This window comes from Phaenicophaeus curvirostris, chromosome 1 (assembly GCF_032191515.1).
Source record: "Phaenicophaeus curvirostris isolate KB17595 chromosome 1, BPBGC_Pcur_1.0, whole genome shotgun sequence".
NCBI classification, from domain to species: domain Eukaryota; kingdom Metazoa; phylum Chordata; class Aves; order Cuculiformes; family Cuculidae; genus Phaenicophaeus; species Phaenicophaeus curvirostris.
In genome coordinates, this window is record NC_091392.1 from 118,720,155 (window position 1) to 118,745,624 (window position 25,470).

General features: G+C 39.1%; 1 protein-coding gene across 2 annotated transcripts in view; it reads left to right on the forward strand.

Moving 5' to 3' along the window:
* EFHC2 (EF-hand domain containing 2) overlaps positions 1-25,470 on the forward strand; it is a 68,335-nt gene that overhangs the window by 37,679 nt on the left and 5,186 nt on the right. Inside the window, exons 9-13 of one of the 2 annotated variants that reach the window (XM_069849945.1) lie at positions 617-759; positions 6,380-6,576; positions 11,571-11,704; positions 16,764-16,961; positions 17,562-17,654. In XM_069849945.1, the coding sequence (XP_069706046.1) occupies positions 617-759; positions 6,380-6,576; positions 11,571-11,704; positions 16,764-16,961; positions 17,562-17,654 (765 nt within the window). The remainder of the gene's footprint in view (positions 1-616; positions 760-6,379; positions 6,577-11,570; positions 11,705-16,763; positions 16,962-17,561; positions 17,655-25,470) is intronic. The other variant, XM_069849946.1, reaches the window with a different exon arrangement.

Consider the following 25,470-nt stretch of genomic DNA (forward strand, 5'->3'; position numbering starts at 1 on the left):
TAAGCATTAACCCTTTATTTTCCATTAAGAAATGGTTTGTCAGGCAAGGATTGTTGAAGCCCAAGCGGAAAGTAGTCACATGCTAGCGATTCACCTGTAGAACTCCTGTAAAAGAAGAAAGCTGTTAGAAAAAGCCTTGGGAATGTATTGATAGTGCATACAGTGGTACTGTAAGTCATTTAAAACACAATCACTTAACAAATATTCAACTAGTAAGATTATCTGATGGGCCTGATTTTATGGAGATAATCCTAGTATATATTGCTGTTCAAAATTTGATTTGCAAATACACATACCTAAATGTGTTCTTCCTTCATAAATTTTCTGTTGGAGCTTGATTTGCACTGGGTTTGCTTGCAAATTCATTCCAGACCTGTGGCAGAGAAGTAATTTCCCCTTATTTCTTTCTATCTTGCTGTCTCTAGTTGGTTCTATTAATTTAAGCTGAAAATGGTTTGTTTTTTTTTACAAATTAGGTAACTTTATGCCGTTTTCCTTCTTGGTCCAGGAATAACAATTAATGTATGTTAAGAAACTCAGGAGAATGCATCTCTTGGTGATGAAGACTTTTCTCACGCTCTGATTTTGATTTCTTACCTCTGCTTTTGCTTTTTAGAAGTGTCATGGAAGGTAACATAATGCGCTTTATTGCAAAACTCATCACAGATAGTCCTATTGATAAGGATCGGAAATTCCTTATTTCCTACTTCCTGAGTGATGACACCATTTCAGTTTTTGAATATAAACAGCAAAACACAGGTAAGGTGTAGTAAAGTCTTTCAATCTGTCACTGTTGCCGTGCTCATTTGATTAGAGTTTACAGTAAACATTGTGGCCAGACTCAGCACAAGCAGAAGCAGGAATGTGGATTTTTAAATGCAATGGGAATTACATCAGCAGGTCTACTGCATTATCTTACATAGCTGTATGTCATAGTAATTTATAGTCTTCATCACTCAGAATAACGCTATTCATTGTATGACAATCCTTCACAATATCCTTTGGGAACTGGAAGTTGAATGCATTAGAACTTTTATTACATTTTAATTTGCAAATTTGACCTCTAAATATTTGCTTTTGCTGGGGGTAACGTAAAGGAATTGTGTTGTACTGATGATAAATAGGGACAGGAAATGTAAGACATCAAGAATGAAAGAGTAAAATTCTTTGTTTTGCAAGATTGTGTTATAGTGTTATGATACCCATATCCATTGTATAAAAGTAGCTCATGAAAGCAAAACAGCTGTGGTATTTTTTAACATACTTCAGCATTAGTTGTGTAGTATTGAGCATATGAAGAGTGAGGATTGCCCTGTGCTAGTGTCTGTATGTGTGTGCATGTGTATAATACGGAGCTGAATTTCAAGAGCCAGATTAGTATTGTTTAAATGACAAATGATTTGTTGCTTCTCACTTGCTTCATCACATTTATCCAGTTGCTGGAGCACTGTCACTCAATGTTGTTACAGTTAAATTCTTTGAACCATTGTTGTCTGTTGTAGGCTGCCTCAAACTGAAAAGTGTCATGATTTCCAAACATCTTTTTATTTTCTTGGAGTATTTTGCCACATGGATGGAAGGACGCAGTACTGGAAAAGATGTCAGGAAGTCAGAGATATAGGGAGGCCTTGGCTGAGCATGATCCTGTTGGAGAGATTAGTGTATTTCTTTGAAGCCCACAAATCATCTGTAACAACAGGTTCAGAGCAGTTAACATCCAGAAGTGTTCTGGCACCTCTGAACATGTGTAGTTGAAGGACTGACTCTTAAAAGCTGCTGTCAGCCTCTGATAAAAACTCATACAGAGAAAAAAAAAAATCAGGAAATCACATTCTCTCAAAGGCAAGAGACAGAGAGTAATAGAAGGTTTCCTCAGTTACCATGTTGGGCTCTTGTGGAACCTCATGACTAACTCTTCTGATACTGCTTGAACTGCCCTTTGTCAGCTTCTTGCCACAGAGCACCTTAGTATGTTATTTCAGGTAAAGGCTGCAGTGTGACCAGCTCACTGTGCTCAGTACTAATCTGTTTGGTACTTGCAGCTCACTCTCTAGATCAAAGACTGCCCTAGGGAGTATTGTTCATGCCTCTTTGCTTCAGGCTCTGGTGGCAGCAGTTGACATTCTGAAGTCCAATTATTACCTTACAATTAAGGACTAAATATTCTTGTAGCCCTGCTTTTAGGCCTTTACTGAAAATTATTTGTGATATTAATCCATTTCAGACCTATGATGAACATCTCATCCATAAAAAAATGAATGCGTGAGTATCAAGACCCTTCTGTATTCCCCAAGATCTCTTTTCGTGCCAGTGGTGCTACCTAACCATTTTGAGCACCCTGCACTTGAGTAGGTTTTTGGGAATGCCTGGACCTTTTCAATGGAAAGAACTTGCATGTGTGTTTATATCCAACTGTATTATGAATGAGTAAATAAAGATCTCACCCTCAAATCAAATACAAGCAATTATCTGAGAAATATTTTGAAAATGTGTGTAGTACCCACCTAAGTTTCAGTGAACATTCCCAGTTAGCGCTGCTGCGCTGCAACATCAAGATTTAACAGTTTATGGCAGCAGTGTCCTGTCATCGTTTTACTAGTTTCCTGCTGTCCAGTGGCTTGTACTTTATGCAACTTCTTTTATATGTATGTATGTATTTCTCATAGTAGTGCTGCTGTGAGGTTCAAGAGCAGCTCAGTTCTGCACTAATGAGTGACATGTTTGGTTAGTGTTCTTTATGTCTGGAGACTTAAAGGATGCTAAGGGTACATCTGCATTAAACTAAAGAGGTCCATGGAACAGTGTGAATCTTGGACCCTCATCATCTTCATTGCCTGTTCTGTCTCTCCTGGTCCTTCTTTGACCCATTCCAACTGGACGAGGCCCCAGAGAACCTGAGGCTTCTTCTGGAGAACACTTACACTCCAGAAAACCCTCCTGCAAGACAGTAAGGACAAGGCAGCACCATGTTTGCCTTGCTCCACTTTTATCAGTCATCTATCGCTATCCCAGGAGGTTTTGCACACTCAAAAATCCAGATCCTTCTGCCACACCCAGGGGCTACAGTATGTACTCTTATTATACTGTAAAACACCACTTTGTTGGGCTGCAACAGAGCCCTTGCGTGCCTTCAAACTGTTTGAACACAGAAAAATAATAGCTGTGTCTGAAGACCCCAAGTGTCACACAGCATCCAGAGCAAAGCCAAGGCCACACACACTATGCAGTGCAGATGTAGTCAGTCCTTCAGACTCTCAACAGCATGGGTGCCAGGCCAGAGATTGTTCCCTGCTTTCTTCTGTTTTGTAATGAGAATACATGCTGGAATTGTAGCTGGGGGCCAGTTGAGCATTGCTAGTCAAATAAAATAAGAAGCAATAAACAGGCAAGTTTGCATACCAACAGTAACAAATACCTTAAGACACATATGAAAGGCCAATTATCTGTAAATGGTTCTTGAACTTTCCCAGGACGTTAAAGCAGATGGAGTAGCTGACTTTCAGCGATGGCAGAAAGATGAAATGGAAGGATACAGCTAAGGACTGGCCGTGGGAGAGTTTAGCGAGAACAGCCTTGAAGAGGCAGGATAAGAAGTAGAGACAGGGGGAGAGGTGGAACAGCAGTTGGGAAGATGCCTGGGACTGCAGAAGTTTCTTTGTTCCCACCTTCCTTCTTTTCTTTCTTTGCCATTTCTTTTCTTTCTCTCTATACCTTCTTCATTTTATTCATGTATGAAAGAAGAGTGAACGGATTTCTTTAAGAATGAGAAGAGAAGGCTTTGCGCAGATCAGGCAAGAGCAGCTAGGAAAAGGGGTGAGGCATGCAAAATAGGAGTGAGAAGAACGTTCATGTGTGAGAAGGAAAATTGTTGAATTGGATGGGGTGGGAGAAGAGTAAGACAGAGCAGATCTTAGAGAGGGGGTGAGTTAAAACAGTAAATGCCTCCCAAAATAACAACTTGACCGTCACTTTTGTTCACAGGTTCAGAAGGCTGGTTTTGTCTTTTGTTTCCATTAATTGATACAAATTGGGAAGTAAGAATATTTCAGAACTCAATCCTAAAATGGAAGTAATAAGTTGCTTTTACTTTCCTCAGTCCATTAACATGAAAGTTGCAGAGAACTACTTCACACTATTAGTAGCACTGTGAAACTGTATTTGAAATGTACAGTGCTGGACATCTTGAAGCACTTGTTGAGATGGGGTTTGAAGCATGAGAACTTTAGCTCCCCATGCAGAAGATCACAACCCCTTTTTTATTCAATGTGAGACCAAGCCAACAGCTGTACAAACACCTGCAAAGTCTGATCTGATCTTAATGGAAGAGGGTCTTTGGTTGTAGTGTTTATCTTGTGCTTTGAACCTGGCTCTTGTAGATTTTCATCAAAATTTCTCATCAGGTTTCAGCGTAAAATCTCTAACCTATTGAAATATTTTTGATTGTTTTTCTTTATACGTCTTGAAATGTGCTAACCTGTAATATTTAAAAAACAATTATAGGCCAGAGATATTATGGTAAATTTCCAATCTAAGCACACAATTGCAGGGAGACAAAAGTGAAGTTGCAATATTACAGAGACCAGTTCTGTTTAAATATTACAAACAGTTGCCAGCATTATATAACCTAAAATTTCATATTTGTTTTAATAGCTAGGTGAAAAGGAATGTGTTAAGATTAGAGTTACATTAGTGATTTGAATTGTTTTTTTTTTTGATTCAAACTTGATCTGACCATTACCATAGTGTATTTTTTGTCTTTTGCTTTTATGGTGCTAGTAAAGCAATTAAGACAGACCTCTGATCCAAATGCTGTTTTAATAAGTAGTTTGGGTTTCACCTTCATTTAAATTTTTGGCTGTAAAAGGCATTTTATTACATTGTTCATCAGCCTTTTACTGGATTTGCATCACTCCCTAATATGTTAGACATTATTAAATGTTACTTAAGTACGCTTTTTAGCTTTTGGCTTGGAAGCTCAAATATAAACAGGAAACAAATCCCAGGCACTCCAGAGTTGTTGTAGGGCACATATCCTGATAAAACAAAACCTGTGACAGCATGTTTTCTAGAAAGCTTAGTACATGCAGTGCAGTCTTGTGGTACACCAGAAGATATTACTGGAAAGCTAAATATTCCTTTTTGTATCTTACATACCCTTGAGCACTGCATGCAGTTTCCAGTGGCATGAATAAAATCCTCATAATGTAAAAAGAAATAATGTGATGTCCTGTCTTGTGAGACCTCACCAGGAGTCCTATGTCCAGTTCTGGAATCCCCAACATAGGAAGCCTGTGGAACTATTGAGATGGGTCCAGAGGAGGCTACAAAGATGATCAAAAGGCTGGAGAACCTCTGCTATGATGGAGGGCTGAGGTAGTTCGGCTTGTTCAGCCTGGAGAAGAGAAGACTCTGGGGAGACCTTGTAGTGGCCTTCCTGTACTTAAAGGGGGCTACAGGAAAGCTGGGGAGGTCCTCTTTATTAGGGAATGCAATGGTAGGATGAGGGGTAGTGGTTTAAAGCAGAAAAGGGGAGATTTAGATGAGATATTAGGAAGAAATTTTTCAGCTGTGAGGGTGGTGAGACACTGGTGCAGGTTGTCTAGAGAAGTTGTGGCTGCCCCATCCCTGGAGGTGTCCAAGGCCAGGTTGGATGGGGGTTGGATGGGACCTTGAGCAGCCTGGTCTGGTTGGAGATTTCCCTGCCTATGGCAGGGGGGGAAGAAACTGGATGATCTTTAAGGTCCCTTCCAACCCAAACCATTCTAGAATTCTGTGATTCTACACTCAACTTACAAAGGAAATAATAGATTGCAGTTGAATTGCAATGGGGAATGGTACATGGAAGATAGCGTCATGCCACTTCTTTTTTTTTTTTTTTTACATTCTAAAGCTTTTAAAGACAAGTTAGAATTGTAGTGTGCCAGAATTCATGGTCTTTGTGGGACTGTACTATCCTAACTTGTGATTTGTTTTTCTTTTTTGCTTTAACAGTTCAAGGATAATTGCCTGTATCTTTCATTTTACATCTTGCGTTTCTAAAGGGTCAGTACTGAGGCTGGTGATAGGGTTATGGGAACGATGTGGAGAGGCACATTTCTGTCCCATTTTAAAGAAAAGAAAAAAAAGGAAGGTGTTTGGCAGGCATTCAAATGCAACATGTCACAGAGCATGCACAACTTAACTGTTGCTGTGGACACTGACAGAGACAGTTCTTTTAGCAATGGGGGGAGGGAGAGTATATTATGAGACAAGAAACTCAAGGATTAAAACTGTTATTTAAATATAAATCAGCTGGTTTGGGGTGTCTTCTGAATTTTCTTTTGTGGTTTCTTTTCCCAAGTGAAGTCACAATTAATTATTTACAATTCTGTTCCCATAGGGATATGTGGTGGGAAGTTCTTGCAAAGAGGTCGCATTAAGAAACCTGGGCAGGAGCTCTTTCAGAGTGAGCCATCTGACTGCTTCAGGGCTCAGGATCTGTTTGTTGGAGCCAGAGTTTGTTTCCATGGTCACAACTTTCTTTTGGTGGATGCTGATGAGTACACGTTCAACTACATGGAGAGGCATGCAAATGAGGTGAAGCAGGATCTTGTTATTTTCTATTATCTTTAACTGTGTCTTATCTATATATTTTTTCAGTATGATTTATACCCAATTTTTTAACCCACAGTTCACAGCTTAACGCTTTCTGTCTACCAATGCATTTAGCGGATGCTAGCTAGGGAGCACATACAAGCCTGGTCACTATTCACTGTCCATTGCCCTTCTACTTTCTCAGCACCCACTCTTATTTTATTAGGAGGTGTTGGAAGGTATATCCCTGCCTATTGATTCTTGAGACTGTTTATGGACCTCTTGTCCTTGAATTGATTTAACCCTTGTTGAACCTACAGATACTATCTGCTTCCACAGCTTTCCGTGGCATCGAGTTGAACAGTACACTGCCTGCTATGTAAAAAAAAAAAAAAAAAAAAGATAAAAGAAGGAAATATTTTTTACCTGTTTTAAACCAACCTTCCACTAGTTTCAATGCCACTTCTAGTGTTTCGGGACTTGGTGAAGATCCCTGATCACCTTATGCACCACCTTCATCATTTTGTAAATCTCATACATTCTTCCCTCTCTGCCTAATCCCATCCAGTTAAGAGTCTCACCCTTTTTATTCTGTCCTTGAAAGGCAACTGTGAGATGTGAAGACTGGAACAATGCACAATACTCGAGATGTGGGCATAGCCAATTTAGGCTGTTACTGATGAGACTACTTTATTCCCTGCTTTGATTTTTTGGGCTTGTACAAATTTATCTGCCCAAAAGTTTCCCTTGTAGTGACAGAAATACGTATCACAGTCAGGATTTCAAGCTTACAGTTTGTATTGACTTTCACTGTCTTTTGGTGTTGCCTTCAGAGGGGTGAGCAACAATAATAGAGAGCTGGAGTGCCTCTGCTGATGTATAATTTATGCTACTAGTCATTACAGAAATGGCTGGTAAAAAAGGCCTGAAGAATATCTAATAGGAGGGAACCGATTGTTATAACTGAATGTTCACAGAGGTCACAAAAAAAGGATATAGGGGTAGAGAATGACAGAAAAGTCACAGAGTGTTTTATGGGATTTTACTGTTGGTTTGATAAGAAATACAGATTTTTTTTTTTATTTTTTAAAATTTCTTTTACAATGAAGTTCGTGCTGCAGTATTTGGATAAATGTACCATGATATACTTGGGAATCCCTGTTATGTGTAGCTCTGACCTAGTCACTTGAAGATGCATCTTAAGAATGCATCAGCTCAGGAGCCAAGGCATGTTTACATCTCAATTCCTCTTCTGGATTGTTGCTCCATCTGTTGGACTGGACTGTGCTGTGCAGACTTTGGGGTAGTGTATATATTTCATTGCTCATGGTGAGGCGACAGCATGAATTTTGCCTTCTACAGATTTTTTCCAGCACTGCCCTTTTGCTTAGGCCTATTGAGAGTACCTCTAGGGAAAACATCCAGGAGGGTTTATCAAGCTGTGGTCCTCTGCCTGTTTGTCCAGACCTTTTGTGAATGGAGAAGGGTCTTAGTGCAAGTTTTAATTGTTCCCTGTCTGCTGGCTCACTGAAGTGAGTGAACCCGCAGGACTCCCAAGATACCAGCAGGCCTAGTGCAGTCCTGGGAACTGTGAGTCTTGATGCCCTTGTGCTGCTGCAGCAGAGGAAGATGCAACATGACCCTGTGCTGCCTTTGGGCCACATATGCTGTTCTCGCTCAAATGAAAATAGCAGAATAGTGTGATTTCTTTGTAAATTAATGTGGCATTAGGACCACCTGCCTTCCTTGGAATAATGAGGAAGGTCTGCAAAATGTGTGTTGATGTGAAATGGTATGACTGCTAAATACTTTAAGCATTAAAATACAGAGCTATATACAATATGTTTTCTTACTGCTGGACTGTTTCTCCTAGTAGAATGAAACCACAACTGTTTTCCAAAATGCAGAGTGCATCGTTAGATTATGAATGTTCTTTGGAACTGCTGCTTGCATTGATTATCTTAGATCAAAGAGATGAGATCTTAGTTTTCCCGACTGAATGATTGTATATTATTAAAATAAAATCTGCAAAATAGAAAGAAGCAACAATAAAAATCCTTCTTTAAAGTAAATTTTGAAATTCTTCTTTGCACGGTTAAGAGTTTAAGGCAGCTGGTAGAAAAAAGGTTTATTCTCCAGGTGGTAGATGCTTTATTCACATCCTTTGAGTAGAGCTCCAGAAGTAAGGACACACTTTATTTGCCTCAGGACATCAGGGAACTACCTACTCAGATCACAAGAACTTCAGCAATTATTAGAGAAGGGTGGAGTTGCAAGATGGTTTAAAGAAGGGGAAACATTTTAAGATGACTATTTGTCAGTTATTTCTAAAATTAGAATATAAATAATTTTCATTCTGAGTAGACAGAGGTTTCCTTTCAGCACATCAGTATCCAGAAGGTATGTTTTTCTTCTGGGAAATGCCATTTTGACCACATTTCCATAGGCATGTGTTGATTTAGATGACATTTTGATTGGGTAAACATAGTGCAGGTGGGAATTGTGTTTGCTATCATCAAAACATTTCTTTCACAACATATGAAATATTTGGAAATTTTTAATTTTTTGTTTCAAGATTGTATTGATTGTATTTGTTTTAAGTTATGGGTAGGCAGGAATCATTGAGTCTTGTAGTTTTGATTGCTACCAGTACTGAAAGTAACTGAAAGGGTCTAATTCTCAAAACTTTTCACAGAATCACAGAATAACCAGGTTGGAAGAGACCCACCGGATCATCGAGTCCAACCATTCCTATCAAACACTAAACCATATCCCTCAGCACCTCATCCACCCGTGCCTTAAACACCTCCAGGGAAGGTGACTCAACCACCTCCCTGGGCAGCCTGTTCCAGTGCCCAATGACCCTTTCTGTAAAGAATTTTTTCCTAACATCTAGCCTAAACCTCCCCTGGCGGAGCTTGAGGCCATTCCCTCTTGTCCTGTCCCCTGTCACTTGGAAGAAGAGGCCAGCACCCTCCTCTCTACAACCTCCTTTCAGGTAGTTGTAGAGAGCAATGAGGTCACCCCTCAGCCTCCTCTTCTCCAGGCTAAACAACCCCAGCTCTCTTAGCCGCTCCTCATAAGGCCTGTTCTCCAGCCCCCTCACCAGCTTTGTTGCTCTTCTCTGGACTCGCTCCAGAGCCTCAACATCCTTCTTGTGGTGAGGGGCCCAGAACTGAACACAGGATTCGAGGAGCGGTCTCACCAGTGCCGAGTACAGGGGGAGAATAACCTCCCTGGCCCTGCTGGTCACGCCGTTTCTGATCCAAGCCAAGATGCCATTGGCCTTCTTGGCCACCTGGGCACACTGCTGGCTCATGTTCAGTCGGTTGTCAACCAACACCCCCAGGTCCTTCTCCTCCAGGCAGCTTTCTAGACAGACTTCTCCAGACTTTTCAACCCTTTTAGTTTCTTTTACAATTTGAGGAAAAAAAAGATGTATTTAGAAAGTATAAGTTTACTTGCAAAGCAGAATGTCTGTCATACACAGTCCTACCAATATTATCCAGGTTTGAGGAAGGCTCTTTCAAACAAGTAATTTCCGGATGTCCAGAGTCATGTCCAGAGAAGAGGCTGGAGAACAAGTCATATGAGGAGCGGCTGAGGGAGCTGGGGTTGTTGATGTCTGTGTAGGTGCTTGGAATCTGTAGTTTAGAAAAAAAGATGTAAAAATAACTGCTTTGCTGATGTAGAGAAGGCAGATTTTTAAATAGAATGCTTTGTCTACCTTGAAATACTTTGCTGATTCATGCCTTCTGCCCAGTCTTTATCTCTGTTCCTTGTTTTTTCAACAACACGCTGTGTGGTTACAGATCAGATACTATCAGGTTGAGGAAGGGATTGAAAAAGTTGCTGTCTCTGAAACTTTGATTGCCTTGAGTGGCACTGCATGGTTGTGTCTGGAGTAGTTTTTGCATATGCAGCAACTGTTTTCTCTAAATCTGAGCATTTTACCTGCAAATACTGATGCTTTTATTAAACTTCAGTCACTTTATACTACTTTGTCAGTGGTTTAGAGACTTTAAAAGCCCTTTTCTAGATCCCCTTGAACATGTACCAAGCTGTAAAAAGACTTTGGCATAACTGAGAGTAAGGCCCAGTCTCTGTTGTGATTATATCCTTAATACTAGTTGTACCACATTTCAAATAATCACTAGTTAAAACAACATTACTTACTAGAATAAAAGGGAGAAAACTATTTTCAGACAGTTCATCATGCTTTGTAGGTTAGATAGACCATGGCAGATATAAGGGCATATCAGATATTCATGCTCGGACTTAACACCTGTTCAGTGACTGAATATGTAGATGTTTTATGTTAAAAATGAGTATAGCAAATGAATCTTTGGTAGAGCTTCAACACAACAATCTGTATATAGGGTGGAAGCTTAAGTACTCCAGTTCTGTTTATCTAAATTTGACTTTTTTTTAATGGCTTGGATTTAGAAGAAATAAGCATTCTTCTTATATGACAGGAAAAAATGTTTCCTGACAAATTTCCAGTCTGCTAATTCTGCAGCTGAGTAAAACAGCATACTCAGTCTAATATGAATGAGAATATCTGTTCAACAGTTCCTTGAGCCAAGAGTGAAAAGATTAGTTTTAACATGGTGAAATTTATTGAGAATTAAGTAAAATGAGCCAACATAAAACAAGGACCAAGTTATTAGAATGTACTTGAAATGTTTCTGCTTTACCAATTCAATGTTTGAAGCAAAAGCGGATGCCCTTTTATGTAGCTGGAATAAGCTTTCTGAGCATCATCTGATGATTTTTGTTCATTTTTTATATTCTCTGTAGGAGGCATTCTTTTTCAGAAGCAAGCTTCCCTCCAAACTTAACACAGTGCTAGTTTATGCTTTTGAAGTGAGGCAAAGTTATATAATAACTATATAATGGTTAGCAGTTTAACATTGCCCTGCATCTTGACAGCTATTGCTGGTGCATACATAGTTGGTTGCATACTCTCTTCCTATATTTTGCTTTCTTCTGTTAAGTTCCCTGTGGCTGATATTGATGTCATCATCAAGAAACTGAGAGACATGATGAAACCTCGTTCCCAAGAAATCAGACAGGCATTTGCAGCCGCTGACCCTGGGCATACCAGTGCGATTAAGTATGACCCTTTCAGGTAAGACAGTGGCTTTTGGTTTTTAATATTTAATGAAGGTACATTCCCCTAGAATATATAGAGCATGACTGTTTCTTGATGCTTTATGCATGTGTTTGCTGACAAATGAGATACATTTGTTTTGCATTTACTTAGAAACTGTATGTGAAAAAAAGTGAATCCTTGCCCCAGAAAAAAAGAGAAATGTGATAGTTTCAAGTAAGCTGAAAAGCACAACTAAAATGTGTCTACTTTTTGTGGAGCTGGCACAGGGTATGGTGAAGAGGGGTAAGTCAGCAGTAATCTATGCACTGAAGGATAAAGAAAAGCCTGTCTTGAGACAGTCTAACAAATTAATTGAAATTCAAGAACAAATGTTTGAGTTGGCCTCCTGAAAATGATATTATTTGAGGGTTTGAATCATTGATAAAGAAGAGTCTTTGCAGAACCATGGTGTATTGAAGTTATAGGACGCAGTGATAAGTATCTTTACAAAAGATTGGAAAGCAGTAGTGAGAATGATGATTAATAGTTGGATAGTAATTTCAGCAGATATAGGGCAAGTAGATATCTGGATTCTGGCAATGACCCGGATATGGCAATGGGCAAATGTATAGATACTTGAAAGAGGAAATTATGTTCAAATGTAGGCTGATTTTAGTTTGTCCTACAACCAGAATACTTAAGCATGTGAACTGTGTTGGGTACTGGTGAAGTTAATGATGTGGAACAGAAGAGGAGATTTTACCTAGAAGCATGTTGGTTTTCACAGTGGAAATATACTGTGGATTTAGGAACTGTCGTAATAACTAGAACATATAAGTAGATGTATATTGTGTGGAATGTCATCTCTATAGGAACGTTAACAAAGGCAGAAATTGCTTCTGAAATATCTCAGAAGATATGTAGGTCAGCAAAAGGTTCTTCCTGCAACTCAAAGTGAATGTAGCAAGAAATGAAAACAAGCTGGTGTTCAGAAATCAAAAATAAGTGATTAAAAGGTAGACTTCAAACTAAAAGAGGCCACAGCTGCAGGCAGTTTTTGGTAAAAATATTTCTAGACTCAGATGTTTTACTCAACAGAAACAGGATTCTGAATTGTTAATTGCATTAGGAGGGACAATCTGACTACTAGAGTAAGAAGTGGAGAAAATTGGAAGTTAATATATATCTGGAGAGACTTTATAGCACTTTGGAAAAGGGTTTTAATTTATGTACACAATAACTTTAAAATCAAATAATTATGGCTTTGGTTTAAATTGTGAAACAATCATCTGCAATACTTTGTCTTCTTCCATGCACTAAGAGCAGGTCAACGTTTCAAAACATTTGCATGACAAAATTGGTGGAGCCCACTTAGAAGGGATGATTGTGCTGTTAAACAGCAGGGAAAGACTTTTATTTTATCAAGAAGAGGCTCAGTTGAGTCTAAATTTAATCACAGCCATACTCTGTGCAGCTGTGAACTGCCCAGCTGTTTAATTTAGGCTAGTGCTGATCTGTGGTATGGAGTAAGATACATCTAGTTATATGGTATTGAGGCACACGGTTTCAGCAACAAAAATGCAGTAGCCCTCTCTGTGAGTAAGAGAGAAAGCAAGAGAATCTATGTAATACTGTTTTTTTTCACCTCAGTGCTCACCTGGGCCTGGCTGAGCACCTACTCATGGCCTACATCCTTCCTGTGCTGGCACTGCAGGCGGTCTAGCAGAAAGCATTTACAAAGCCAGAGGAAGAATTTGCCTCTAAGGAACATTTAGTTTTTGTGTTTTATAGGGATAGTAGGCTTTGTTTCTCTTCGTTCTTATTATATCCATTAGTCTAAAGGCTCTCTTAATTTTATTATCTATGTATCATATTTTAGAATAAAAAAACATTTTTAACAACAAAGATAAGAGCACGTCTTTGCATCTATGAAAAGTCAAAGATATTTTGCTGAGAATAGAATCTATATTTTCATTCAGTTTTGTATTTTCGTGTGTTTTCACTGTTTATTTTTAATGACATTTCATGGTTAAAACTAACTACAAATGATTAATTTTAGTACAGGCAATTATCTGTGTGACAGCTTCAACCAGCAGGATAATCTTCTTTTCTTATCTTAAATACAGCTAAAGCTTTACTATGCACTGAATTTGGCTGCTCGCATTTCTTTCTTTCTACCTATGTAATTTTATATGAGCTACATTTAAAAATATGCCTATAAGTATGAAGTAGTTAAGCAGAATTATAATTATACAATTTTCTTTAACTACTTTCAGAACCCAAATCTAAAGCACATCATCCATGAAATAAACACATGGTGTACACTGAAGCTATCCCCTAAGCTGTCGTTAAAACTATTGAAAGCTTTGTTAAAAAGAGAAGAAAAAAGAACTAAAATGCCTGTGCATCACATGGTCCTATCCAGACTACTTTTTCTCATAAGCTACTGGTGAGACTACTCGCTGTTAGAGACAAAGAAACATGTGGATTTAACAAAGATGACTATCTTCAGTTCAGCTTGAGAAACAGCTCTCTTAAGCAGTTAATTATTATTTCTTCTTTCTATACCAAATTTAGATTGCAATCTGTCTTATTCTTCTAGAACAAAAAAATAAAAAAAATAACCAAGCGATAACTAAGCTGTGGGAACAATTCTTAAAGCGTGTTTCTTTTTGTCAGGAAGAGTTTAGATGTAATTCTGTTTGTGAATCTTGGGTCTTGCTCATTAATCCCTAGTGATCACTGAATTATTCCTTAATTCCCAAATGACATAATAATTTTATCTTAGGGTTTTGGTGACTTGATTGTCACTGACTGGCTTGAGAAAAGGAAAGACCTTTAAAATGCTGACACTGGACAAATCTGTACCATGTGTGGAAATCCAGTCTGTGGAAATATTCAGATTGGTGATGTTATCTACGTGTTTTCAACTTTGCCTTCCCAAGCATTTAGAGTGCCAGGCTTATTAGGCAGTATTGTCTTTCTATTTGCAGTAGTTTTTCTGCAGGCTCCAGGAAAGAGGCTTCAGTTTTGACTGGATCTCTTAATGCTGCTACAATATCAATAAAGATATTCAGTAAATGCATAATTATAATGAGATAATGATAATATTAATGATGGACCAAGTTTTGGTCATTGAGTTTACATAATCTCAAATAAGGTTTGCTATAGTCAGCAGCTTCCTTTTCCTTAAATGCGTCCTGCACTGCAAATGAAAGATCTTTTAGGTTTATTTAATGTGAAAAAAGCAGAAGTTGTATCAAAGTACACACAATACAGTGTTTAGCATCCTTTTTCGAATAGCTGTACAAGTGCAATCATACTCGATGAAAAGATATCTATTTGAACAGGAGCGCACAAACCTTTAAGAGGAAGCAAGTGAAAAATGATGTTTATTGATAATTTTTTTTCATTTTGGAAGGGTACTAAGTCTGTGTGTTTTCAGATCACATGTGGATCTTAAGGGACTCATTATTAGATTCATTCAAGAATTTAACTATTCTCCAGCCAGCAGTTTGAATCTTTTGTCAGAACTTCATGCATCACTTATAATTTCTTCCATTTATTTTCAAAGATCGGTATGTAATCACAGTGGTGTAGTAACCTCGAGGGTACCACAAGGTACAGCTTTAATTGCACCAGTGATTATGGTGAAGTTTACTCTTAGAGTAGTTTATCCAGAAGTTATATATATAATTAATCTAATTTTGACTGAGGCACATAGGCCTATGTTGATGCTCTCTGTTAAAAAAAATCCTGTTGAACATGAGCTCCCTAGAGGCAGGCATTTGGGGTCTTTGTGCCAATGTACTTACACTAAATCGGATTTGTCAAGTGGGCTTGTAACAGCTGAGGTAACCTATGGTTCAGGCCATTTTTTTTTCCAGGAGAGCAGGAAGCCTTGTAGGTCTCCATACATACCTTGCTACTAGTGTTTTTCTTCTCTTCTGTTATGTCAACATCCAGGACATACAAAGAACTCTGTAATCATTGAAGGTGACAAAACCCCTACTGCAAAGACAATATAGTCTTTAAAATTAGTCCTTCTCCTCCTTTCCACCAACAATATAAAGCAGAGGCAGATTGTTCTGAACTGTAATTACTAGTCCTGGTTCTTAAGCTCCGGAGCTTTTGTCTATTTGGTGATATAATACAAGTGCCTTCAGGACCTTACTCAGAAATCACTCCCGCTCTGTTATCAGCACCAAATTCTTGGTATTAACAGGAATGACTAGTCATTCAGTGCCAGCACATCAGATGGGTCTGAGGAACATTGCTTCTTCCTTAGATTGGGCTGATTTGTCTTGACAGCAAAAGCAATCTTGGAGGACCACATCTGAGGCTTTTCCCTGCATGGGATTTGATTCTGTGCTGACAGTGTCCAAGATAAATTGGTCTTCCATTCTTGCCTGGAAGCCTTGTGGTTACAACACAGGTGTAATTTTCTGCCCTCTCATTCTGTACCCAATTTCTGTTTCCCTTCCCCCAGCTTTCCTCTGAAAGCTACCCATCAGGGCCAGCTTTCACAATGCTTTGTGAAGTGTGGCTTGACACTTGATTAGTATTTTCTTCTATGTGGGTTCTTCTGCCCCACTTCTCAGCCATTGTTAATTCTCTCTCTCTGTTTTATGTAACTGTTATTGTGCATGCTATTTTTTTCCTTGCAGATAATTAATCATGAGCTGTAGAATGCAAAATATGATTAGGAGCAAACCAGGGTAATACCTTGTTAATTCACTATCTTGTTGGATAAAGGCAATGACAAAATTAGTCTCTGCTAATATTCTATGCCAGTACAGCATCTCTGCTAAAAGGCTCCGGTCATATTTATTATGTATTTTTGTATGTATAGCCAGCTACTGAGGAAATGTGGACATCCTGCAAAAGTTTAAGAGTTCAGGTAGTTTCTGTTGTACCTCCTGGAACAGATCTGGATTTCAAATTTGAGTATATACATTTTTTAAAGATCTAATTACAGCATTGCATAATGTATGCACTTTAATCCTTCTCCCTCACCCCTTGAAATTCAGTGATTATTAACTGTTTTTAACTGTTTTTACTTAAAACTGATGTTGACTGTTGTTTTTGTGAACAGGAATTTGATAGTCAGTATCACTGATGGAACATTTTTGGAACATGAAATTGTGACTCTCGGGCGCTATTACAGTGTGAGAGATGAATGTGAAATAGACATCCACTTTCTCCTCGCAGTGGCTCAAGAACGACTAAAGAAAAATAGATTTGAGAATTTTGAACAACTGTCTTCAGTGTTTATATACAATGACCGCGAAAAGTAGGTTTCCTCTGTTTATCCTAAGCTGTTATTTGGGAAGCTTTGCTTGTGAGCCTACCTACTTTCTGTTTGTTACTGAGCAAATGATATATTGCGGCCAAAGAATATTATTTGTAATGTTAAGCCTCTCTCGGTACTTGACAGTAGACAAGAAAAGGATAGCCTTTTTGTCTCTTTTTCATTTTGTTTGTGGGCTTTTTATTATAGGTGCTGTATATGTGCTGAACATTCTGTGACACTGGATGCCTGTCACAGGCAAAACACAGTATTTTAAATCAAAGAGGAAAAATAGTGATTTAAGGGGAAAAAGAAAGGATTTGTAGCTGACTCTTTACATAGCTCATTTTCCCTTTTTGCTCTCTGATATTACAGATAAAAGAGTCACAGAGAATCTCTAAGGTTCTCAGTGTGGGGGAGACAGGCCACCACATGCACTTCAAGTTTCTCAGCTTTGTAAAAGTGAAATTTCATAAAATCTTGTTTTCTTAACCTGTACCCTGGTATTCCTCATGAGTTTTCCTGTTCACAGTGACATTCACTTGAAATAAACCTGGAAAATACCAAATGTACATTTCTCTCCCTCTGTTTCTCTTTGTGCAGATGTGGTGTGCTGCCCCGTGAGACGTGCAGGACACTTTGCAAGTCCTTTAGGTTGCCACTGTCTGATGATGATCTGCAGGCTTTACTGACCATGTAAGTTAAGGGCAGATAGTATGACCTGTGAGTATGGGCACAAAGCAATGCCAAATATCTACTGTAGACACAGTTCTTAAGAATTTATCATTTATATAATATTAAAATGTCACGATGCTGATTTTGTGAGTTTTTTATTTATAGAACATTTATCATCAACTGAGATGCATTCATCTTAGAAACTTCTGTTCTTTTTGCCTGACATGGTAGATCATACAATCATAGAATGTTTTGGGTTGGAAGAGACTTCAAAGACCATCCAGTCCCAATCCCACTGCCACGGGCCGGGACGCCTCCCACTGGACTAGGCTGCTCAAAGCTCCATCCAACCTGGTGTCGAATGCTTCCAGGGAGGGAGCATCCACAACTTCCCTGGGCAACCTGTTCTAGTGTCTCACCACCCTCATAGTGAAGAATTTCTTCCTATTGTCTGATCTAAACCTTCCCCCTTCCAATTTGAAGCCATTCTCCCCTCCCTCATCCTATCATTGCACTTGATAAAGAACCCCTTCTCAGCTTTCCTGTAGGCCCCTTTAAGTACAGGAAGGCCACTATAGTCTTCCTGCAGCCTTCTCTTCTCCAGGCTGAATGACCCAAACTCTCTCAGCCTGTCCTTACAGCAGAGGTGCTCTGATTATCTTCTTGGCTCTCATCTGGGTTTTGCCAGAATTCTGTGGAATTAGTCTTATGGGAATCAACTACTGATACTTACTGTTACCAGTGAGATTCACTTTTTGCACCAGTTGTTCCCAGTTGTATATGTAAGTTACAACCAATGATCATATGAAAGCACATCATGTAAGTTTTAAGCAATGTACCAGGATGAATTCAATGAAATGTCCTTGAATCGAGTAGACAGCATCAGTAATAAATAAAAGCATTAATCTCTCCTGAATAGTATTTTATCATAATTTTTAAAAAGAAAAAGGAGTGTTAGCGTGGTTTTTGTATTTTTCCATAGCACATTTAATTGGTTTGAGTCAAATTATTTGTGTTAAAGGGAATAAAAGTGAACGGAACTAGTAGTCAGCGCACTTGTATTGGAGGCTACAGTTCAGAGTAACCTGTGGTGTTTTGAACTCATTTCATGTTGAGTTTGTTTTGTACAGCCAGTTTTTCTGGTAACAGGTTTAAATGCATGCTTCTTGATCTCTTCTATCCCATATGGGAAATACTTAAATGTTTTGTCTGACTTCATACTGGTTAAAAAACAGGAGCAGATCTTGTCCTATGTCATGTTTAGATGATTTCTGGTAAATATGCTTCTTGATTTCAGAAGGATTGCAACCAAAGCATCTGTATTTATCAAGTAATAAAAAGACTCTGATAAGGCAGACATGTGGCATCCATTTTAATCATAGAATAGCTTGGGTTGGAAGGAACCTCAAAGATCATCTAGTTCCAACCCCCTGCCATGGGCAGGAACACCTCCCACTAGACCAGGCTGCCCAAGGCCCCATCCAACCTGGCCTTGAACACTTCCAGGGATGGGGCAGCCACAATTTCCCTGGGCAACCTGTTCCAGTGCCTCACCACTCTCATCATGAAGAAATTCCTCGGCATGTCTAGTCTAAATTTGCCCCTCTCCAGTTTATAGCCAATGCCCCTAGTCCTATCACTATAAACCTTTTTTAAAAGTCCCTCCCCAGCTTTCTTGTAGGCTCCCTTCAGTTACTGAGAGGTCGCTAAAAGGTCCCCTTGGACCCTTCTCCAGGCTGAACAACCCCGACTCTTTCAGCCTGTCCTTATAGCAGAGGTGCTCCAGCCCTCTGATCATCCTTGTAGCCCTCCTCTGGAATCATTCCAACAGCTCCATATCCTTCTTATTTTGAGGACTCCAGGATTTAACACAATACTCCAGATGAGATCTCACAAGAGAGGAATAAAGAGGCAGAACCCCCTCCCTCGACTTTATGGCCACGCTTCTTTGATGCAGCTCAGGATACAGTTGGCCCTCTGGGCTGTGAGCGCACTTTCCTGGATCGTGTCAAGCTTCTCATTGACCAGCACCCCCAAGTCCTTCTCTGCAGGGCAACTCTCAATCAAATCATCTCCCATCCTGTACTGAAACCGTGGATTGCCCTGACCCAGGTGTAGGACCTTGCACTTGGCCTTATTGAACCTCATGAGGTTCTCACAGGCCCCCTTCTCCAGCCTGTCCAGGTCCCTTCAGATGACATCCTGTCTGTCCGGTGTGGCAACTGCACCACTCAGCTTGGTGTCATCTGCAAACTTGCTGAAGGTGCACTTGATCTCACTGTCAGTATCATTGATGAAGATATTAAACAGCACTGGTCCCAGTACAGACCCTTGAGGGACACCACTTGTCATGGATCTCTGCCTGGACATTGAGCCATTGACCACTACTTTCTGAATGTGAACATCTACCTAATTTCTTATCTACTGAACAGGCCACCCATCAGATCCATATCTCTCGAGTTTAGGGAGAAGGATGTTGTGGGGGACCATGTCAAAGGCTTTACAGATGTCCAGATAGATCACATCCATTGGTATTCCCTTGTCCACTGCTGCGGTTACCCCATCACAGAAAGGCACTAGGTTGGTCAGGCAGGATTTGCTCCTGGATGAAGCCGTGCTGGCTGCCTCTAATCACCCCCCTGTCCTCCAAGCTTTTGAATAGCTTCTAGGAGGATCTGTTCCATGATTTTCCCAGGCACAGAGGTAAGGCTGACAGGCTGGCATCTTGTACTGCAGGCAAGGCTTCCTACTTAAATCAGTATCAACAAGACTGCTTTAAGAAGGTTAAGGGGCTGTTTTTCACAAAGGCCCTGTTTCCAGACCCAAACCTTTCAGAGTAGTTCCTTGAAGTAGCCAGAAATACAATTTTGGCCATTTGTTTGCTTTTCACCACTTTTGCCACTTAGTTTGCAAGCATTAGTCATTAGAACCATGTCTGAATTTTAGCGTTAATCTAAACCTCATTTTTGAGAACTCCCACTAAGCTGCCCAACACAAAAAGCATTGGAGGACAATTGACATCCTGTACTAGACAAGGAGTTCTCATAGTTTCCACTTCATAAAGGCTGAAATTGAATAGATGCACAGACAAGGGACTGGAAGCTTTGCTTTATGTGCTAACTCAATGCTGATGAAAACCAGACAAGCCTGACACGTCATAGACTCCAGAGACATGTTTATTGTTTGTGAATTTATACCAGGGAAGGCTTATGTGAGATGAACAACTTCTTTCCTGAAGAGTCTCAATGTAGGCAGTTAAAAAGAGAAAGCCCAGTGCCCTATCATAAAAATCAGAGATAAGCTTATAAGACAAGGAGGAGACTAAGGGTTGGATTTCATCCAGTTTCAGGCAGGTACCTATGACAGCTGAATTGGGATTCAGCTGCTGTAGATTCTTCCTGGAGGCAGTGAAAAAGGAAAGAGTTATCTCCTTAGCCTCTATAAGAGCTGGATTTCTAAATTAGCTTCCAGTTTCCTTTGTTTCTAAAGTGGCTGTGGTCAGCCTGTATTGCAGATACCCAGATGAGAAAGGTAAATGTTGTGAAGCCAGACCTCAGAAATCAGTATGAGAAGTCCTCCATATGATAGAGTGCTGTGTGTAATGCCAGTTCTAAGTTACAATATCAGCTGCTTTGAAAGATGGCACTTTATATGATGAGTCACTGCACTGCAGATAAGCAGGAAGAGTGGCACATTCTTAATAAGAAAAGCATGTGGCATTGATTGGTGAGTTCATTGTTTCATGAGGATGCAGAGGCAGGGGAAGATTTCGGGAAGTCTATTTAATAGGAGTCGATTTCCAATAGTCTGGAAATCAAAATGTAGTGTTGGATGAATGAGATTTAGACCTTTCTTGTCCTTTGTTTTTGTTTGCTGTAGTTTTATTTGAGACTGAAGAATCATGAAACAAGCAGGTTTATTATTCATGAAGAACAGTCTCACTCTGGGGAGTATGCAATTCGGTGTGGGCAAAGTTTGTCAACAGTCTTCTTTCCCTGATTTTTTTGTATGAGGAAGAATGTAATTTTGTGTCCATTGATGTTTCTGAAGGCAGGGTGATGGGGTTCCTACTGTGTGTAACTGTATTTATGAAAGAAGAAAGAGATACAATAGAAGTTGTTGGATTGCTTCCCACAAGATCAGTATATATAGCTAATGCACTAGCTGGACCCTTTTCAACTATAGAATAATGCTAGACAATGTGATCAGATAATAGTTGAAGACTGAAGCTGTATGTTTATTCAGCTTTGCTATCTGAGATCAGGTGGTGAAGACTTTCTGTAAGACTTAATGATTCGCTTTTTCCATTGGAAGGTAATACTCTTAAAGTATTTATTACCTATCTTTATAAATTATACTGCAGTGATCTGTCACTTCATAAAAGCATGAGATGGGACCAGAAGTTCCTGTCTAATATTGTGGTCACCTCCAGATGACCCAAGACTTCTTTTAGTGTACTCTAGGACCCTTCAGTTTCCTCGGAGTCCAGGGACAGTTAGCACAAAGTCTGTGAAGTTTTGTTAGACTCTTTCAAATTTTCTGTCTAGAGTAAGTTTGTATTTTTAATTGTGTGATGGTCAAATACTTACTAGGATTTAGGTACCCAACAACGTGTCCATTATTCCAGATAGCTGAGCTGTCTTATTAAAAAGTATTTCCTATCTCCATCAGCATTTCCTCACTTAGTTTTTGTTAATCACAGGGCAATACAGTCTTTGAGTCACAATATATTAAGCAATGTGGATGGTACACAAATGTTTCTGCCAGAAAACTGCAGTAGTCTTTATAAGCATTCCTTTACATTTATGGAGAGATAATGAACAATTATAGTTTGTTTAATAAACAAATATACCTAAAGTGCCTAAGTAATGAATTGAGGGGGAGGTTTCTGTTATTTTTATTTACCGCAATGCTAAATATATGCTAACAAGGACTTAAAAAGATGCACTCCTTCCCAGAGGGTATATAAACAGCTGGCAGATAAGGAAATAAGAAATGGAGGGAAGGAAGAATGAATAATAAGTTTGAAAGTATTGCATGTTGATTGCTCCGTATTAGTTTAGTTGTTAAGTGTATGTCCCTCTTTTTAAAATGTCTTTTCATTTTGTGAAAAGCAGCTGTGTAGTTCTTCACCTCTCCACAGTACCTCAGTGAGTCTGTTGGAAGAGGAGGTTGTTCTGAAAAAGTTAATCCCCAGTGTCTCAGGTAGCAGTGCCTGATAACAATGGGCTTCCTACATGGTTGCCCCCATTCTCAAGTCACTAATAGGCCAGGCCAGGCCACTTCTGCCTGCTCAGCTTTTGCCTGATTTGTGGCTGAGTAATATTTTTTTACCTGATTGCCTGCCTGTAATGTTTTGTTAGGGCCAAACTATTTATCTCAGGAGGCAAACCTTCTTTTCCTGGTACAGCAAGCGTCCTGGTAGCAGGAGCAAAGTTGGAAATGGTCACGTGATCATTCTCCTGCATTCTGTCTTCTCTGCATTGCCTTTGATGCTTGAGAGTCCCTATGCCGTTTGTGATAAAAAGACTCTCTGGCATTACCATTTGTGTCTCTTGAAAGAAATTATTTCTGTTATTCATCATGCTGAGGAACTGATGGTTCAATTTATAGTTGTTCAAGACATGAATAAATATATACACAAGATGGTAGCCATTTCTTAATTCATACTGGTCAGCTGCATAGACTTGTCCGTGCTTGCTGTTTTCAGTCTTTTCATGTGAGCAGTTTATGACAATTTAGGTGTTTACCCGTGTTACACAGAGACTATCAAACAGCCGGAAGAATCCCAAGATTTTCTCTAAGGTTAAAGCAGCATGGTGCTTCTCCTCTATGATAATCAGATTAACTTATTAGTAATTGTTATTCAAAACTAAGGAATTAAAAACCTCTGCATGTACGTTAGCTTTTCACAGAAATGTTTGGGTTACAGATTTCTTGATGGGAAAGGAAAAATATTTGTAAGTAGCCTTTACTCACAAAAGCATCCTCAGAAATGTTCATAGTGTGATTTAACCAGATTTCTCACATATCTGGAGTATTTCATTCTGAATATATTTTTAGAAGCAAAAATATGCAAGTAATTCTGTAACGTCAAAGAAGAAAAAAGCTCTGCAAATTATGATAGGGATGGGGAAGTGACTTTCATAGTCTAAAATCACATGCATTGATGAAGTCAAAGGGCAAAACTGAAGAGAAGCATGACTTCAAGAAGTCTTTGTTACATCTTCTTGATAAGACAAATATAATTTCCTCTCCTGAAGAGCACTGTCAGTTTCAGTCATATTAATTCCAGCCCCTGAAATGTATGACATGCCTGTCCTACTAATGCACAAATTGATAACATCTCCTTCCTCAGTGCATCTGGATACTCTGTGCCAAATTGCAAGTATGTCCTTTAGTAGGTTAATACAGTAAGTAACAGCAGGAAAGAGATCTAAAGAGTCAAGTTGGTTTTGTCTTTTTTTTTTTCTTTTCTTTTTTTCTTTCTGGATTATTCTAGAGTAATATTTTATGCTGCTTTCTGCAGCTATTTAAATATGGATTTGGGAATCTCATTTCCTCTGCTGTGTTAAAATCTTTGGTTATTGTTAACTTCATGCTCATGTTATCATCTCTGTTTGCTAGTGCTGTCACATCAAAGGGCTTTTCTCCTTGTTAATGTTTCTTTTTTTGAAAGCAGAAGCAATGCTTTCCTTGACTTCATTGCTTTAACATAAAGTTTAAGTAGTTACATGTCTTCACTTGTTCTTTGTTTAAAAATCCTGCTTCTACAGAACTACATCTTGGCAGTAGACTTAATCTTTTGACTTTTCACAGTGTGCAAAATATATATAGTAAAAGGAAAAAATAATTGTCATGATAGTTCTGGAATTAAAAATCTGTGTGCCATAGGTTTTATTTCCAAGAAGTATTAATGTTTTTATTGTCTTGTTACTTCTTATGCAAAACTCCATTCTTTTTCCCAGCTGCCACCTGCAAAAACCTGAAACAAACAAGAACCCCCTAGAAGTGGGGGTGATAGTTTTCTTGTACATTGAATATATTCCCCCAAAATAAGGCTTTATAAAAATGTTAATGTGCGTGTGAGCTATTATAAAGAAGCAAGCTATCCTAAGAGGGTTTCAGGCTCGTCTTTAACACTAGTAGCAGTAGCATTCTTTTCTGACTCTACTTTCATCTTCACCATAACTCACTGTACTTAACATTCCAGTTTATCGCTAGCATCTCTGTTTATGGCTCTCAGTGTATTTTTTTTATTATCTCTCCTGCTGACTATTAAGTGAAAGGTTGGGGGGAGGAGAAGGTGAGGATGAGTTGCAGTTTATTGCAGTTTATTTTTGTCCCTAGATTTATTTCTCCTCTTCTCTGGCATTATTTTCTCAGTCTGTGCTGTAAATTCTCCCTTAATGTATCTTCATGCTTAATTTTTACCAGAACCCTCTGCAGTGACTGAAGTGTCTTGAGGCCAATGTTTTGTGGAGTGCTATTTCCTTAAGAACAAGATAAAATGAATTTCTGAAGGTCTTGTTTCCTGGAAATGATCCTGCTCCTGTGCAGCAATATTTGTTTCACCAGATTACAGAGCAGAATTGTTTAACTTGATGTTTCCCACAAAAGAATAGGTATTGAGTCTTGCTAGTTGTTTGTGTCTCTCCATAGAACCCAGCGAAGCACAGGCACTTCTAGGTTGTGCTTATGTGCCTAAACCAAGTCCCTTTTATATGTAGGTAGCATGAGTGAGACAGAAGTAATTCAGAGGCACTGCTAGTACAGTATTCATAGCAGAGCAGTTAAACTGTTCACTTCAGGAACTGTTTGCATGGTAGCTTCGGCT